We start from the raw sequence: 18,677 nt of genomic DNA, 5'->3' as shown, positions 1-18,677 counted from the left end.
AAAGAAAAAATAGAAAATGGAAAGAAAGAAAAAGAAAAAGGAAGAAAGAAAAAAATGGAGAAAAGGAGGAAAGACAGAAAAGGAAGAAAGGAAAAAAGAAAAAAACAGAAAGTGCGTAAGTGCCTGTGTTTACCCCAACTCTTGGCGGCTGTGAGTGAGGAGAAGGCCCCCAAGCCAGGGTACAGCATGAACAGCTACAGGTCTGTGCCAGACAAAGGGCAGCACCCAGGCACTGGCAGTTGGGATTGATTAAGACCGAGAAGTAACACTGGCTTAGGGAATAGAGCTGAATTTATTTAAGGACTAGGCAAAGATTCAAACCACTTTAAAAAAAATTTTAAATCAAACACTTTATTTCCACATAACAAGCGCAAAAAACTCCCAAACACTTTAACAATACAATTAACGCAGTTATGAATTATATACTACTCAAAGCCCCAAGGTCAGGTCAATCAGCTTAACGCTCAAAACATTTCCAGACATGGTTTTTCAAAGCTACCTTTGGTTTTTGGAAAAACCAGTATGGAAGTCAATATACATTGAACGCACTGAATAACATCTGCTTATCGTAAGGTGTCCAACATTAGCTTACACCTGGCAAGTTGGAGCATGATCTGAAGTCATACACTGAAATCCATACACAGATTTTGCCCCGAGCTCCTGCAGGGAGAAGCGAGGGCCGTGAAGGGGGAAGAAAAGGCCAGTCCGGGTGTGGCGTTTCTCGCTTTGTAACAGAGGTATGAGAGTTTAACACTAGTACACTGTCAAGTCATTAAGCTTCATGTTCCACATGGTTTCTTGCTGAGGCTTGAGATGGGCACAAATGGTGGGGAAGATGAAGTCACAGAAGAGTTTTGAGCAACAAGATCCCAAAGATGCTCAGAGAGGGTGGGAAGGAGCAAGCTACAGTTTCCCATTGTTCTCACATTATTTCAGGGTGAAATTGTGATGAGTTCAGATAAAATGTTCAAATATTTGCTTAGATTTTAATCAGTTGCTCTATGAGAACCCTCATACATAGCAACTTTGAAACTTTCATTATAAAAAAGAGCCTACAAATAAATTCACAAAAAAGAGACAATTAATGTTGAGCAGCCAAAAAGTCATGGTTTATTATATCTGAAGAAATTTCATAATTCAAACACAACCAAACTGTACATTTTACAATCACATTCTATTTGTAAACAGTTAAAAGCCACTGACTTCTTTTGCATCTTAGGACACAAACAGTTAGAATCAAGGCAATGAAATGATGGCAAATTCTGTACTGTTAAAATTTTTACCCTTGTTTAGTCTCTCTTCTTTGACTAAGCAAGCATTATAATACCATTTGGGGGCAAAAAAAGGGGGAGGAAAGAAAGTTTAAAATGGTGTAACTCGTTAGTTTGCAACAACATTTAAAATTTTCTTTATACAACAAACAACTCTGTAAGCCCAATACCTTGGTTACAGTATGCATAGTTACTGATTTCGGCTTTAAGGTACAACAGTTAAACATTAACACAGTCACAAGAGAGCAGAAACATATGGAGCCACTTGATGGGATTACAAAAAATTATTACCTATTGATTATTAGCAAACCATCATCACTCACTAATAAAAAGACAGCATCTGAAAGCAGAATGTCAAACTCCAGCTTTAAGCGTTTTTTTGTATTTTCTTTTTTTTTGGCAGAGAAAATTCTTTAACAGAGCAATATGTAGTATCAGTGCTAAAAGTTGGGGTTTTTCTTTTTTTCCTATAAGAAACTACAAGGAGTTTTTTTTTTTTGTTTTTTTGTTTTTTGTTTTTTTAACTGGGGAACTGGTTTTCCTGAGAACCATGCTCTTTGATTTAGGACAGGAATAGAAAAACAAAAGAACATGGCCAAATGCTGCTCCTTTTTCCCAGAGATAGAAAGCATCTTTTAAATCATCCTCCATTTTTTTTTTGTCTTTTACATTTTTTTTAAATGATGGAAGAGTAAACATTTTCTTTTTTCTCAAAAAACAAACAAAAAAATCTGTAAACAAGAAGGTTCAACGTGGGAACCTCCAAAACAAAATGGAAAGCCTATTCAAAGTGCAGGGCCCGTCCTGGGTGGCAGGTGGGCTGCAAGTCACAGCTGTGGCCACAGTTTTTCAAACTGCAGAGCGAAATTCTTTAGTTTTACAACATGAAAAAACTGGTGCAACACTTTCATTAATAATCCTAAGTCAGCATCCTAACTTGATCTTTTAAACTCCACGATACCACAGTAAGGTAGGCAACATCAAGGCATAGTAGAGAGCGCACGCCTCCGAAGAACACCCTTGAGTAAACATTGACACTGGGACAGCTGCCCCCCATACTGCCGATGAGACGGAGAGAACATCATTCAGTGCAAAGGGAAAAGCTCATACGTTATCAGCCCAAAAAATGGTTTCGCAAAAAGAGAGAAAAAAAGGGAAGGGGGGAGGAATAGAAGGAAAAAAAATCCGAAGGCTAAACATGATGAATAGACACAAGCGAGCTCATTCTCTACGGTTTAGCATGTATGGCGCTATTTGGGAGTGTAAATAGAGTAGATACCTTTTCACATTATAATATTGGCCTGCATGATTCAAGTATTCAAACTGATATGTTCTGGGGAAAACAAAGTGGAAAATGTGCAGAGAATAGCTGTTCCCACAGGCGGCCCCTGGCTGCAGGCGGCGAGCCCCACTTAGTGCTCCTTTCCCTCGCGTCTGAGGTCCCGGTCGGTGAGTCTGCATCTACACTGTTACATGGACTCTCCACCCCCACCCAGGTGGTCAACAGAAAGAAAAGCGTTAATGGGAGATGGGCTGCTAATTCCTCGGGGGTCGCTGCTGCTTGGAGGACCCCACAGGCTTGTGGAATAATGCGGGGTCCCCCAGAGTGAAGTGCCGTGAAGGTCTCCACAGTTAGTTCCCGACAGCCCAGCACCATTCCAGTGATTGAGATCGGTCCGGCTGGAGAATGAGTGGGAACAGTCGAGGGAGCCCAGCCGGCTCTGGCTGGACCCGAGAGACTGCCAGCCGGGAGAAGGGGTCAGAGACTGGCTTTGTGCAAAGAAACGACTGATCTCCTCTTCACTGGCAAACTCAGCAAGAATAGTAGTGTTCCCCAGTACACACCTAGAGGAGAGAGGCACCGCGGACACGTGAGGACGGTGCATCAGGAGGGCTTCATCAACTCCCAAGTGAGGGTGCAACTTGTCTCTGCTAGAAAAGCCACAGAGGGGGCAGAGGGAGAGACCACACCACATGACCTGTGAGCCCTCCCTTCACCGAGCATGCGCCAACAGCTCTCTGGGGCCTGGTGCTTCACCCAGAGTGAACTTCCTCAGTCTCCCACGGGTAATGTAAGGGACTTTCGAGGGCCATTTGGCCAGGTCTGCTTCTCCCGCTTAGGAGTGCCAATCTTGGAATGAGGGCACTGCTGCGGCTCACAGGAGCAGCTGCGGCCCACCCATACAGGACCCCGTGCACTGCCCCAAGCCAGGCTGAACTCTCACACAACTCTTTCCCCAAGACTCTTCCAATTGGGAGTCTAACGGCCAACTTACATGTGCAGAGACTTTTGTGCCTTCACTACCTCTTCTTTTGAACTGTAGCGGACCAGAGCATTTCCGTGAGGGAGGTTCAGGTGGAATGTGATCAGCGGGCCGTGCTGCATGCACAGAGTGCGCAGAGTTGAGCCATCGATCTAGGAAACATCATGGGAACCACCAGTGAGGGGTCACTGAGGGTCCTTTGGGAGGCCGTCCCAGGCTGCACCGCTGTCCCTCCTCTCTTCCCTGAGGCTCTGTGCTGGCATTACTCTTCACTGACACTCACTGCTCTAACTGGGTGCAGAGCCGCCCTCCCCACCTCCACTGGTCCCAGAGCCATACCTTTCCGGCCTCTAGACTCCTGGACACTCCCCAGATCCCCAATTCCTTATGAGCCATTGTCCCTGCTATGACTCCATGTCTTCTCTCTTCCCTGCCCTGAGGACAGCATCCATCAAAGCTCTGCTCCCTGGGGGAGGAGGGAGGTGGGTGCTTAACACCCAGCCTCCAGAGGAGGGGGCAGGCCAGGGGCTAAGAAAATGCTCTCACCTTGGGGCAGACCAGGGTTTCTTCACATGCAAGTAAGGGTCACCTGTGTGAAATTCATCTGCAGGCCCTCAAACCAATAGCCCAGATCTACTGACTCAATCTCTGGGTGAGACCCGGGAATCTGTATTTTTGGTTGGTTCCCAGGCACATTACGGCATGAACCACCAGATCTGACCAGAGCCTGCCTGACGTCTACAGACCAGTCCTCTGGTACTTCCTCTGCCTGGGCTCACTACCACCTAGAAGCCCTCATCTCACACCCAGACCCGAACCTCTGTTCCCATGCTCTCTGACATAGCCACATAAACCAGGGTTATCTGGTATCCTTACCTGAGGTGTAAGGTTTTTTAGAACAAGCCAATTTGTTATTCTCCCTGAGCTGCTCTCACCCCAGCTGGAACCTAAACGAGGAAAAAAGGACAAGTCAGTTTTCCAGGACTGGATGAATACAGCTAATTTACTCACTCGGCCTCCTGGCTTCCTTTATTTCCTTGCACTTCTACAAGGGATGCTCTCTCCCTAGGCTCACAATCTGAGCTCCCCCTAGCCATGGCCAGGCATTAACTCCATGGCAGGGGGCTCTGCCTCTGGGGAGAGTGAGCTCAGGATGGCTCCCAGCTGACCACATGGGAGGGCAGTGAGCCATAAAACCCAGCAGTTCTCTCTTTGAGATCTTCTCATTGATAGAAGCTAAAATCATCTCAAAGGATACCCTCTAGGGAAGGCTTCAGTAATGTCTGAGTACTCTGTGTGTCCTTCAGGACATGAAGCTTTAAGGGGATTCCAGAGCTTACCATGGCACAGATGCTCCTTGTTTTCACCTGGGTTACTGTAGGGGCTCCCCATCTGGCCTTCCTGCTGGGCCTCTGTGGCATCCACTCTCCCCCGGGAGTAGAGCCTCACCCCTGACCCCATCTACGACTCAAGGCACCTCACAAACACTTCAGGGTGCTTGGAAAGACCATTCCATGACACAGCTCACGCCTATCCACTTCTCATGGAATCCTCTCCATCCCCGACAATCCTCTCATTACTCCAATGGGAATTTTTGTGCTTTCTCAGGTGTCTGGGCCTTGGCAGAGCCTGCCCCTTGGCTTCACCTGGCTTACTCCTACAGGTTACCTGATCCCACTCAACTGCATCAAGGCTCCCTGGGGTAGGCTCCTGGGCCACTTTCACTAGCGCCCCTCGCTGTGTGCTGCCAGTCTTAGCTGGCACCCAGATAGATGTCTGTGGCCTGCAAAAACCACTCACACCACACCAGTTATGTTAACTTGCATTCGGTAGCTTGGCACAGACTTCAGTGTTCTTTCCCTGTGAATTAACCCCCACCCAAAGGAAAAGCTGCAAGTTTTCCTACAGCCAATCACCTGTCTAAAGATCAGAAATTACACATTCGATCAGAAAATACTGATGAGGTTTTATTACTAATTTTCAGCTTGAAGATGAGAACGTTTGGTATAGTTTGCAAGCAAGGTAAAGGATTAAGACTGTCTTTACTGCGGAAACTGCTAGGCTAATCTGGGGGTGTGTATGCATGGTGTGGAGCCGGTGCAGGCAGGACATGAATCAGGAGAGTTTGCCGGGCCCTTCTGGTTTATGGCTGTTGGCCCTGTATGATTAGTCAACAGCACCCTCTTTCACTCTCAAATGTTCATGTTGAATACAAGCCAAGGGACCACCCAAACAGGCCCTATTCTTCAAGGTCCAGTTCCAAACTTGCCCAATACTGGCTTCTGCTCCATGTGATGTGGTTTAAGCCTGCCATGAGCAGGAAGCTACTACACATTTTAAGATGTAGTCTTGAGGAACTTCTGAGACAACGGAGCTTCCCACTCCATTAAGTTTACTGTGGCCTGTTGTGTGTCTTTGGGTGGATCATTTCTTTGAGTTCTCATTCCACCCGACAGGGTAACGCAATAGTCTACTGTTCAGGTCTCTATTAAATTCGACTGTTAGTACTGGTTAGCGTTCTGCAAATAAACCACAGGAAACCACCTTATGTACTGCATCTTACCTGGGGTATATCTGGCGTCAGAATTTCCCCATCCTCCACCTACACGAAGGGGAGAATTATCCCACGTAGACAAGGGTGGCTTCTGACCAGTCAGTCCCGGAGGTGGGCGGGACGGAGCAGTGATGTTTTTAGGTGGCAAAGGGACCTTCCACAGCTCATGAGCCAGAGAGGTGTTTGTAACTGAACCAGGAGACCATGTCAATTTGGAATCACTATTTCTGGCTACTCAAAGGGGGAAAAAAATGGAGAGGGGAGGAATAATGTTTAAGAAAGGAGGAAATTTAAATAATAACGACGTCCATTCTCCCACAGAAAGCAAATCTAACAAACAAAAGAAACTCTACTAAAACCCCCAAATCAAACTACACTGAGAAAAAAGAAAATCAGCCCAAAGGAAAGAAACTGCTTCCCTCCCTCAAAACACTCAAGCCATTCATCCATTATTAATAGTTTTAAGACCTATGAAATTCCTAGGCCAGTGTTCAAAACTGTACTCTGAGTGAAATGGAAAACAATTTGACTTGCTCTAAAATAGCAATTGTGAACTTCTTAATAACCGTAATTGAGTCACTCAAGAAAGTCAGGCCATTTAATTTTAGAACTTTGTTGTTTACTCAGGGAAGAAAGAACTGCAAAAGAGCCCCAACGAAGGAGCTGTCACAGGAGATCTTCACGGGGTGCCTGCCTTTCTGCGCCATGCATTGGCTGCTGGGCACCTGGCATGTGCTGTCTGTGATCTCGACACAGTCTACTGAGGACAGAGTGGGTAAGTAATTTGTCTATGGGTCTAATGTAGAGCTAGGATTCAAAACTAAGCCTGCATGGCAAAAGAAAGAAAGGAAAGTAAAATGGAGGAAGAAAGGAAAGGAAAGGAAAAGGAAAGAGAGTAAAAAAAGAAAGGAAAGAGAGAAAAGAAAAAGACAGCAGGCCTGTTCCTGATGCACACGGCCTTGAAGCAATGGGGACACGAGTGGGTATGCAGGGACCAGGTACACAGTAAACTACATCAACTGTCATGCTAAAAGCATGAGGGGACAGCAAGGGCGGGGAACAATTCCTATCTTTCATCACCACCAACTCTTTTCTTACTTAACTTACAAAGTGCATGTGCATTAGGTCAGTGCTACTCAGGGTGTGGCTGCAGTCACAACACAGTTTCATATTAATCTGCCACAGGATGAGTCCAGAAATTCAGAGTGCACATGTGTAGACCGATAGCAACCTGACATTCCTGTAGCTCAATATGCCATCATTTTCCTAGCAATTTGGAGTTCATGTTTACCGTATTTTACAAAAGTATCAGTCTATAAGCACTGGCAATTTTTTTTAAGGTCCTTCACTGAAGATAGTCTGAAAACTAGTTTGGATTAAATTACATTTAATTACAGAGCTGCTGTGGCTCTCAGATGAGTGAGAGTGGTTCAGTGAAAACTGATTTTAGTAGATGACCGCTGGGTGCAGTAAGTTTAAAAAGGAATAAACGATGTTAAAAAATAATTTCCCAGGCTCACCGACAGAACCTTTTAACTCCCTGAGAAGACTATGGACAAAAAGAAGAGGGCATTAAAACAACAGCTGCGGCCTTGGCTATGACCCTCCCTTCCCGAGTGAAGGCGAGGCCCACCTGAAGTGCTTTGTGCTGTACTGCTGAGGGGAACGTTGTAGTTGGAGGCACGAATGGATGACCAGGCACTAGTTGAAGGCAGCGTGGTGTTCAAGGATGAGGATGACCCTGAGTGAGGGAAGAGTCCAATCAGACACCAGAGCAAGAAAAAGCAAAAGCTTCCAGAGAAATCGAGGTCTAACAGTATGCCACAAGAAAGGAAACAAGGTGATGCCTGAGACATCTTCCTTCTTGCCTTCAAAAGAGCATGCTGAGCAAGCTCACCAGCTGTCTCTGCCTTGGCTCGGCACAGGCATTTTCCCTCTGATTTTGTTCTCACTGGCTTTGAGGATGCATTCTAGCAATGAGGTGCAGCCACTCAAGACAGCACTTGGGCTCTGCTTCCCAGCACTGGGTCTAAAAGGAGGTTTGAGTCTTGCTGCTCCTAACTTGCCCCTGGGATCCAGGGACGTCTTACTGGCTAGCCTGCTCTCTAAGGCACCTAGTCACAGGCACTGCCAGTGAGCTGAGCCTTCAGCCGTCTCCATTACTCGCTATATTCAGGCTCCCAAACCTGGTGTTGCTTTCCATTTTAAAAACCCCCTTCAGTATTACTCTAGTTGAGCTCTAGACCTGACCACCATCTGGATGACTATACCAGTTCCCTGCCTGGTCTACCAACCCAAACCACTCTGCTGACCACAGCCAGATTACCCCATCTTAAAGATTCTTCCACTCAAAGCCGTCAATGCTCTATTTGATTTAACATCAAATCCAAACTCTCCTGACTTTCAGAGCCTTTCTATAGGCCATCAGATTCTTCAATTAACTCCCATGCTGTGAGAATTTATGCTTGGCTTAGTGTCCCTCAAAGTGGGCAGAGCTGTCTGTGGAATACACTCTTCACAATGCTGAGGACTCTCCTCTGCTGGTGCAGAGACACTTGTTACCTTAGCAAATTACATGTCTAAAGCAACATGGTGGCTGCTTCACATTTGCTTTATAAAAGTAAAGATGGTATTTTAAAAAGAAAGTATTTTTTAATATCTAAAAAATTCATTTCATTAACAGTCCTCTGGTACAAAATCATGGATGAAACACATGTAAATGCCCTGAGGTGAAAAGTAACTGTGGCAGGTAATAGGATAATGTTATTTGTTAACCAATTAAAAAGCACATCTGGACTGCAGGGATCCTTAGATTGGTCTTATTCTTACTCTCTGAGACAGTTTAATTTGCTCTTCCAGACAAAAGTGCTTCAATATTCAGAGTATATAAATATATACAATAGTTAAGTATAAGGCCTTGTTTTTTAAATAATCATAATCTTGTAACTCAGTATCAAGTTAGTATATAACTTCATTTGTTGTTTTGTCATTCAGTTAACACAATTACTGGCAAGCAAAGGTTTGCTGGTCCTTCATGTTAACTTATTAAATTAACATAACATGTTTGCCATACTAAGGATGATGAAATCTTCATCATTTAAAAAGTAGCCAAATTAAAAAGCCACCTATGGGAAAATAGGGAATTGTTTGCCATTCTTCTTCTTCTTTTTTTTTTTAAAAGAGACAGGGTCCCACACCATGTTGCCCAGGCTAACCTCAAGCTCCTGGGCTCAAGCAATCCTCCTGTCTCAAGTCTCCCAGAATAGCTGGTACTACATGAACCATTTTTAAACTGTGTTGTTAATTCTCACTCAGAAATTGATCTGCACCCCTACGTACCACTGTTCCTGTCCCTGAGGTGGTCAACTTCCCGCACAGTATTAATTGAAAGATTGTTTATGACACTGCCAGGAGTGACGTAAGGGTCAGTTTCAGGGTCAATGTTTGGATAACCTTTCCATGGCTCACCAGGACGAAATTCTGGAAATGGAAATTTAAAATTAGTTCAAAGCTTAATCATCATTTTAAAATCCATTATTAGAAATCCAAAACCTTTATTCCTAAATCCTATGCAACTCTCAAATATTTTCCAATTTATACTAACACTCTAAGAGGATGGTTCAGTGATATAATTGGTATTTTAGAGCTATTCTTTACAAATAACTTGCAAGTTTTTACAACGGAAATAATCTCTCTGAATGTGAATATATACACAGACACATATATATGCATATATGTGTGTGTACTTCTATGTATACAGACACATACGTGTGTGTGTAAATATATGTATGTACGTATGTTTGAGACAGGGTCTTGCTCTATCACCCAGACTGGAGTGCAGTGGTACAATCATAGCTCACTGTAGCCTTGAACTCCTGGATTCAAGGTGATCTCATAGCTCAGCCTCCCCAAGTGCTGGGATTACAGGCATAAGCCACTGTCCCTGGCAGTGGATTCCTCTATTCTTAAACAGTAACATTTAAAAGTGCTTTATGACAAATCACAAAGCTACCGCAACCCAGGTAGGACAAAGCAGGCCACAGAAGCACTTCTGCTAACTCCTATGTACAAATGAAGACACTGGAAGTTACTACCTGACACAACTTAGGAGAAATAATGAATTCAAGTTTTTAATAGAATTCTTCATGCTGGTCAATGGGACTCACTTCTACCTCTGCTGCTTGAGCATAAATGCATAGGGAAGAGGCTGACACACTCACTTGCCCAAGACTTCATGCTTAACTTTTCCTCTATCACTTCTGCATTCCTTCTCATCCGCATAGGCCAGTCTAATCATGCCGATCTGGGCTACATCAGTAGTAAGTCCAGATGTAACAAAACCTTAATGGAAACACAGTCTCATGAAAGAAAGTATTAGAAAAAATTTTACCTGGTGGCCAATTAACACTGCTAGAGCCGTTAGGCGATTTGGCACGTGGCCAGCCATCTCCTATAGAACCTGGAGGACTGGCTGGTGAAGTACTGCTGTTCATAAAGTCATAGGGAACAAATGGAGACTCTTCCAGCCTGAAACCACTTGAAATAGCACCTAACAAGGGAAGAATAACAGAGAAATGTGAGCAAAATACACCATCATATTTCTCACACTTTCTCAAATGTAACATAACCACTTTCTATTGGATCTGTGTTCACTAGAGTAACTCTTTTATATTGAGATTCTAATGTCTCATTTGAAAAATGTCTGAAAATTACCACCGTGAATTTCATTTCAAGGATATGAGGCCCATAAACATCATTAAGTGACCAGAATATTAGTACAAAATTATTTCCAAATCATTAAAACACTTGTATTTTGGGCTAAATTGAGAATGAGTTTGGTGAACTCTTTGGTGGGAAATTCCTGTTTTGGAGGATTAATGAGGAACACAGAAGGAGGGAACAAATGGTGATAAAGGAAGATCCATGGTAGGGAGCACTGTGGATGCAAAGAGGTGGATTTGAGAATCCAGAAAACCGCTATGCCCACAAGATTATACGCAACAAAAAGAGATCGATACTCTTTCTCTATCAGGATGTCCATATTTCTACCCTATGCTCCTCCTCCTTGTGACTACATGGCACTGGTAAAGATAGCTGTTACAAAAATAAGTGTGAAATCCCATAAAAGCACTATTTCACTTACAGATGACCCTTTGTTTTCTTGTGATTTACTCTCCAGATACATATTTGAACACACTTTGAAATGACAAATGCGGGCTGGATGCGATGGCTCATGCCTGTAATCTCAGCCCGTTGGGAGGCTGAGGTGGGTGGATTATAAGGTCAGGAGTTGGAGACCAGCCTGGCCAACATGGTGAAACCCCATCTCTACCAAAAAACAAAACAAACAAACAAACAAAAAACTAGCTGGGCATAGTGGTGTATGCCTGTAATACCAGCTACTTGGGAGTCTGAGGGTACAGGGAGCCAGTATCATGCCACTGCACTCCCGCCTGGGTGACAGAGCAAGACTCCATCTGAAAAAAAAAAAAGACAAATGCTTTACTATTAATACAAGCGAAAAGACACACCATTCTCACTGGAACTGTGTGCCAAGTGCTGGAAGTAGAAAGGCAAATCAGATGGATGGGGTCCTTGAAACCAAATGAACGGAGAAGGGAAAGAGGGTGTACAGTAAGGAGGGGCAGAGCTAGCATGTGAGGGGCTGGGGAAGAGATACCAGGTGGTAGGTAGCCTGCACAAAGGCCTCATGAGAAAAAGTGTGACATGTTTGAGAAAATGCAAAATCACTTTGTCTGAAAACTAAGTAGGAGAGTGAGTAACATTAAGGAGTCGGGCCCTGATCTCTGATGCAGGGAGGGATCAGAGGGCAGGGATGCCCCATTATGTTTTGTTTCAAAGGTCCTGGGGTGGGAGCTGCACGCTACAATCAGCCCTAGGACCTAGCACTCCAAGCTGGCCCTTGCCCTGCCAGCTCCACCCATGTTTGTGTCCCAGTCCCTGAAGGCATCACAATATGCAACACCCTCATGTAAGGATGCAGGGCTTTGCAGGCAGGCCACACTAAGGAGTTTTTTGTTTTGGTTTTTTTTTTTTTAAAGAGTCAGAGTCTTGGCTCACTGCAACCTCTGCACCTGCGCTGAAGTGATTCTTGTTGCTCAGCCTCCTGAGTAGCTAGGATTACAGGTGTGGGCGACACCTGGCTGTTTTTGTGTATTCTTAGTAGAGACGGGGTTTTGCTATGTTGGCCAGGCTGGTCTTGAACTCCTGACCTCAAGTGATCTGCCTGTCTCAGCCTCCCAAAGTGCTGAGATTAAGGCGTGAGCCACCACGACTGGCCAGTTCTTTCATACTGAAGGGTTTTAAGACAAGAAGTAATACAGTCTAATTTGTTTGAGATCACTTTTGCTGCTCCATTATCTCCACAGTGCCCATGAATTGGAGGTGAGAGAAACAATGCAAGCAGGAAGATCGTTAGAGGCTCCTGAGATAGTGAGGGGTCATCCGTGCATAAACTGTGTACTGTGGAAGTAGAATGGGCACTATATACAAATGGATATGGGGGTTGAAGAAAGGAAGATATCTCCTAAGTGGATTAACAAACGGTGGCATGTTCCAATACAACTCTTAAAAAGAATGAAGTTTGTATGCCACAATGTGGATGAGCCTGGAAAACAGCATGCCAGACACAAAGGGCCAGAAAGTATATACTTCTATTTTAATGAAATGTCTAGTAAAGACAAATCTATAAAAAACATAAGATAGGTTAGTTTTTGTTTATGGCTAGAAAAGAAAGGAGAATGGAGGAGGGGCTATGATAGCTCAGGAGTTCTTTTTAGGTAAAATGTTTACAAATGGATTGTGATGATGGCTACACAACACTGTGAATATACTAAAAGCCACTAAATTAAAAGTAAATTATATCTTAATAAACTGCTAAAAAAGAAAGAATGAAAAAGACCGGGTGTGGTGGTTCATGCCTGTAATCCCAGCACTTTGGGAGGCCAGGGCAAGTGGATCATGAGGTCAGGAGTCTGAGACGAGCCTGACCAATATGGTGAAACCACGTCTCTACTAAAAAAAAATACAAAAATTAACTGGGTGTGGTGGCACGTGCTTGTAGTCCCACCTATTTGGGAGTCTGAGACAGGAGAATCGCTTAAACCCAGGAGGTAGAGGCTGCAGTGAGCTGAGATCACACCACTGCACTCCAGGCTAGACAACAGAGGGAGACTCTGTCTTAAAAATGAAGCAAAGAATGGGGCTGGGTGTGGTGGCTCACGTCTGTAATCCCAGCACTTTGGGAGGCCGAGGTGGGCGGATCACAAGGTCAAGAGATTGAAACTATCCTGGCCAACATGGCAAAACCCTGTCTCTGTTAAAAATACAAATATCAGCTGGGCATGGTGGTGGGCGTCTGTAGTCCCTGCTACTCGGGAGGCTGAGGCAGGAGAATTGCTGGAACCTGGGAGGCAGAGGCTGCAGTCAGCTGAGATTGCACCACTGCACCCCAGCCTGGGTGACAGAGCAAGACTCTGTATCCAAAAAAAAAAGAAGAAAGAAAAAAAAAGCAAGAAGGAAAGGAAAGGAAGGGAAAGGAAGGGGAAGGGGAAGGGGAAGGAAAAGGAAAGGAAAAGGAAAAGGAAAAGGAAAAGGAAAGGAAAGGAAAGGAAAGGAAAGGAAAGGAAAGGAAAGGAAAGGAAAGGAAAGGAAAGGAAGGAAAAGAAAAGTCTCATTTTCTAGCTTCAGGCATTTCAATGGGCAGAGGTATAATCCATTGACACTGGAAGAAATAAGAGTGTGAAAGGGAAAACCAAGTCTCCGCCATTCATGTTGAGTTTGAGGTGGATGTAAACAGAACCTGGCTTGCAACTCTGGCCTGCTCCCACTATGAATATCCATTACCCCACAGTCAAGCCCTGCACGCCACTCCAGCCCATTCCTTCCTCTGACTTCAAGTCTCAGGGATGATGGTGCTGGCCCCCGATAGGGCCTCCAACCCCTCACTGGTGGACACTGACCTATCCCTGACTCAGCGCATCTCCACAGTGCCCATTTCCCCTGTGGCTCTGGTGTCCTCAATCTTGTCAATCTGACCTGTGTGAACTATGTATCTGTTCTATAAGCAGAAGTAAAGCCACTTGGGAGTGAAATGGGACATAAATAAAGTAATGGCTGTAAAGGATACATGAAGCAAGCATAATTACCACATTCCAAGTGATTAATTCTTATACCTGAGATGATAAACATAATATTTTTTCTAGTAACAATTTCAATTAGGGAAAACTTCATTTAATCAAAGGGAAATAGATGACATAATGAGGCAGCAGGGGTCCAATTGTATTTCATTAATCAACACAAGGGGAACATGAGGAAAATGAAATATAAAACATACATGATAGGTTCAGTTTAAGCAAATGGACCTAAATATACAGTGGAGAAATGTATTTTTTGTCCTGGAGGTAGGGGATCTGATGAGACAGCGATGAAGGCAGTAATGGCAATGATGGCTACGATCTGCTGACCACTATTTGAATAGCTAAGGGCCTGAGCTGCATTGTCTCATTCATCCTCAAAACATCCCAAGAGGACCACCATTAAAAAAGAATGAAATCATGTCTTTTGCAGAAACACAGATGGAGCTGTGAGTCATTATTCTATGTAAACTAAAGAGAAAATAAAATACTGTATGCTCTCACTTTTAAGCAGGAGTTAACTAATGGGTACTCAAACATGGAAATAATAGACACTTGGGACTCCACAAGGGGGGAGGGTGGCAAGGGTTGACAAACTACTTATTGGGTAAAATGTTCACCATTTGGGTAATGGGCTCACTGGAAGCCCAATCTCCACCAGTATGCAATATACCTGTGTAAAAACATGCACAGGTACCCCCGAATCTAAAATACATCTAGGCTGGATGCAGTGGCTCGCACCTGCAATCCCAGCACTTTCAGAGGCTCAGGTGGGCAGATCACTTGAGCTCAGCAGTTTGAGACCAACCTGTGCACCAGGGGAAAACCCTATCTCTACTAAAAATATTTTAAAAACTAGCCAGATGTGGTGGTGCACACCTGTAATCCCAGCTGCTAGGGAGGCTGGGGGTGGGGGGAGGAAATCACCTGAGTCTAGGAGGTCAAGGCTGTAGTGACCTAAGATTGTGCCACTGTACTCCCACTTTGGCAACTGAGGTGAGACCCTGTCTCAAAAAAAAAAAAAGCCCAAGAGGTACTATTAGTAATTCCATTTGGCAGAGGGACCTCAAGTTCAGAAAGGTTACTTGCCAAGTAGCTAATTAAAATCAAATGTCACTTAACAGGCTACATTTGGAGACATTAGGCAATTTCATTTTGTGTGAACATCAGAGATGGCAGAGCCTACTACACAGCAAAGCCCTCCTAGGCTACAAACCTACAGTGTGTTACTGTACTGAGTAATGTAGGCATTAGATAGAATGGTGTATCTAAACATAGCTAAACAGGAAAGGTATGTAAAAAGATGCTACTACAAGCTCAATGGACCCACTGTTACACAGATGGCCCATTGCTTACTGAAGCTTTGCCATTATGTGGTACATGGCTGGAGTAACAGAATCAATCAGTAGCAGAGCTAGGTCTCAAACCTAGGGTTCATATTTATTTTGTCATTTCCCCATTGTCTCGACTCCCTGTTCTCTCTTCAGGTCAGAAAAATTCCAGGCTGGGCACGGTGGCTCACACCTATAATATCAGCATTTTGGGAGGCTGAGGTGGGTGGATCACCTGAGTTCAGGAATTTGAGACCAGCCTGGCCAACATGGTGAAACCCCATCTCTACAGAAAACACAAAAATTAGCTGGGTGTGGTGACACACACCTGTAATCCCAGCTATACTCAGAGGCTGAGACACAAGAATCACTTGAACCTGGGAGATGAGGGTTGCAGTGAGCCAAGATTCCATCACTGCACTCCAGTCTGGGCGACAGAGTGAGACTGTCCCAAAAAAAAAAAAAAAAAAAAAAAAAAATCCAAAGTGATATTCCCCTGAAAGGCAAATCAACTTAGAATCAAAGGTCTGTGTGGTTTATGGTCTAGTGGTTCCTTCTATTACATGACAACTTTAATTTCCGAAAATCATTAGTCTAACGTGTATAATCTAGAAATCTGACCCTAAAGTTTAGTTAAATAAACTTTCAAAGTAAAATTCAACAGGAAAAAAAAAAGGAATATCACAAAAATATCATTTTAATAGCCATCATAGGAACACAGATTTGAGGCTGTTGAAGCTAGAATCACCAAGTCCTGTCAATTCCGCTTCCTCCACAGCTCCTGGATAGTGACTATACTACATCTACTCCAATTCTCCACAATGCGCCCAGAGGCATCATTTTGAAAGTGCAAATCTGATCATGTCATCTCCTAGCTTAATAGTCTTCAATACACAAAAGACAGTGTTCAAACTCTTCAATAGTTTATAAGGCTCTTACAATTCTAGCCTCACCCCACCTCTCATGGTTTCCCCTCCCTTCACTCCTGCCTGCCTAACTCCTGTTTATCTTTCGTATCTCAGCTTCAGAGATCACAGACCTCCTGGAAAGCCTGCCCAACTGCCTCCAACCAAAAATAAAATTTAAAAAATCTCCTTTTATACATGTCACCCAACCGCCCTGCACATCAACCTCCAACACTGTGCTTTTACTCTGGGTGCTGAGGCAAAGGGATTTGCCTGGAAATCACCAAATCTTAGGGACAGAGTATCTCAGACATCCAGTTTAACCCTTCTAGTCGAATGTCCTTGCCTCCACTCCTCTTACCGACCATCCTTTCCTCCTTCCCTTCCTTCCCTACCTTCTTTCTCTCTCCCCCGCCCCCCCACCTTTCTTTCTTTCTTTGTGAGATAGTCTTGCTCTAACGTCCAGGCTGGAGTGCAATGGCACAGTCTCCGCTCACTGCAACCTCCCCAGGTTCAAGCGATTCTCCTGCCTCAGCCTCCCAAGTAGCTGGGATTACAGGCACACTCCACCATGACCGGCTAATTTTTGTATTTTTAGTGGAGACAAGGTTTCAGCATGTTGGTCAGGGTGGTCTGGAACTGCTGACCTCGTGATCCACCGTGCCCCACTCCCAGCCTTACAAATCTGACTTTTCGTACTGTAGGTATGCAGTGAAGGGTTAGTGTGGCAGACTGGACTGCACATTCCAAAGTGTGCCAGGACTGTGTTGCTTGTTCAGCTCCTGTGCTTCTCCAAGCCCATGGACTACTCTGCCAGCTAAGAATACCTCTGCATGCACCTAGGCCACTTCAATGATATGATTTAATGTTAACACCTATTTTTGTCTGCCTGAGACTCGGATCCATCCTGCATTTGACCTCTGAGGGGTCTGACTGAAGGGGCTGGAGACTGACTAGCTGATCAGTTATGCAGGTGTTTCAGGCTGAATGAAAGAATGAGTTCAGTAAGTTACCAAGCTTTTCGGCTTTTAATTTCTGAAACTGTCTTCAGTGCACTCACTCTCATGTCCACTGACCTTTCTCTTACCTAGACTACTTTAAGTCTTAACTGATTCTAGATACCCATCACTTTCATGTTTAAAATCATTCATGGCACAAAAGTTTTCCATAATTTGTACCATACCTACTATTCCACCTTCATCTACCTCCTTTCTGTCATTTGCACCTTCACCCCCAGTTATGCCCAGATACAGAATTCCCCAGGCAGTCCTCTTCGAACCCTGAACCCTGCATGTACTTTTCTCTCTTGTTCTTCCTGTTTGTTTGGTAAACGTACTCTTCTCAAGGTAAGTCTTCCTAGCTTTTGCAGATCCACCATACCCAGTTATTCCTGACTCAATGCTCCTACGGAACTCTGTATTATTAAACTATTATAAATATTAACTTTGATATTACCTATTACATTGTACTGAAGCTGTTGACATACTTTTGTTCACAATGAGCAATTCCAGGGCAAGTATTTTTACTTACTTACATACATATGTTCAACTGTGTGCATGTATGTACATATGTGGCTATGTATTCCAGGTGCTAACACAGCCTTGGAAAGCAGAAGATAACGATTAATATTTGCTGGGTGAATGGATAATACTAAATAAGATAGACATGGCATTTCTAAAACAAAATTTAATTGCTGAGAAGACAATACTGTTAAATCTATATGACTTACACATATAAGCAACAAGATATATACAGAAAATGTGTCCATATAAAAGGAATTGAGAGAAATAAAATTATGGGCTGGGTATAGTAGTTCACACCTGTAATGGCAGGACTTTGGGAGACAGAGGCAGGTGGATCACCTGAACTCAGGAGTTTGAGACCATCCTTGGCCAACATGGTGAAACCCCGCGCTACTAATAATACAAAAATTAGCCAGGCATGGTGGCTTAGGCCTGTAGTCCCAGCTATTTGGGAGGCTGAGGCAGGAAAATTGTTTGAACCCAGGAGGCAGAGGTTTCAGTGAGCTGAGATTATGCTACTGCATACCAGCCTGGGTGACAAAATGGGACCCCATGGTAGAAGTTTTAAGTATCCTACTAAGAACATATCAAATTAAATTTTGTAAAAAAATTTTTTTTTTTGAGACAGTCTCATTGTCACCAGGCGCCAGGCTGGAGTGCAGTGGCGCGATCT

General features: G+C 44.0%; 1 protein-coding gene across 50 annotated transcripts in view; it reads right to left on the bottom strand.

Moving 5' to 3' along the window:
• Positions 1-324: 324 nt before the first annotated feature.
• TNRC6A (trinucleotide repeat containing adaptor 6A) overlaps positions 325-18,677 on the bottom strand; it is a 222,237-nt gene continuing 203,884 nt past the window's right edge. For 49 of the 50 annotated variants that reach the window (XM_035267201.3, XM_078344906.1, XM_035267203.3 and 46 more), the window contains 7 exons: positions 10,480-10,638; positions 9,429-9,569; positions 7,723-7,830; positions 6,099-6,320; positions 4,412-4,482; positions 3,548-3,687; positions 325-3,116 (listed from right to left, as the gene is read on the bottom strand). In XM_035267201.3, the coding sequence (XP_035123092.2) occupies positions 2,741-3,116; positions 3,548-3,687; positions 4,412-4,482; positions 6,099-6,320; positions 7,723-7,830; positions 9,429-9,569; positions 10,480-10,638 (1,217 nt within the window). In that variant the 3' untranslated portion in view covers positions 325-2,740. Of the gene's footprint in view, positions 3,117-3,547; positions 3,688-3,874; positions 4,002-4,411; positions 4,483-6,098; positions 6,321-7,722; positions 7,831-9,428; positions 9,570-10,479; positions 10,639-18,677 lie in introns of all 50 variants that reach the window. The other variant, XR_013524735.1, reaches the window with a different exon arrangement.

This window comes from Callithrix jacchus, chromosome 12 (genome assembly GCF_049354715.1).
Source record: "Callithrix jacchus isolate 240 chromosome 12, calJac240_pri, whole genome shotgun sequence".
NCBI classification, from domain to species: Eukaryota; Metazoa; Chordata; class Mammalia; order Primates; family Cebidae; genus Callithrix; species Callithrix jacchus.
Note: the sequence above shows the minus strand (reverse complement) of the source record. Positions and strands in the feature narration are given on the sequence as shown.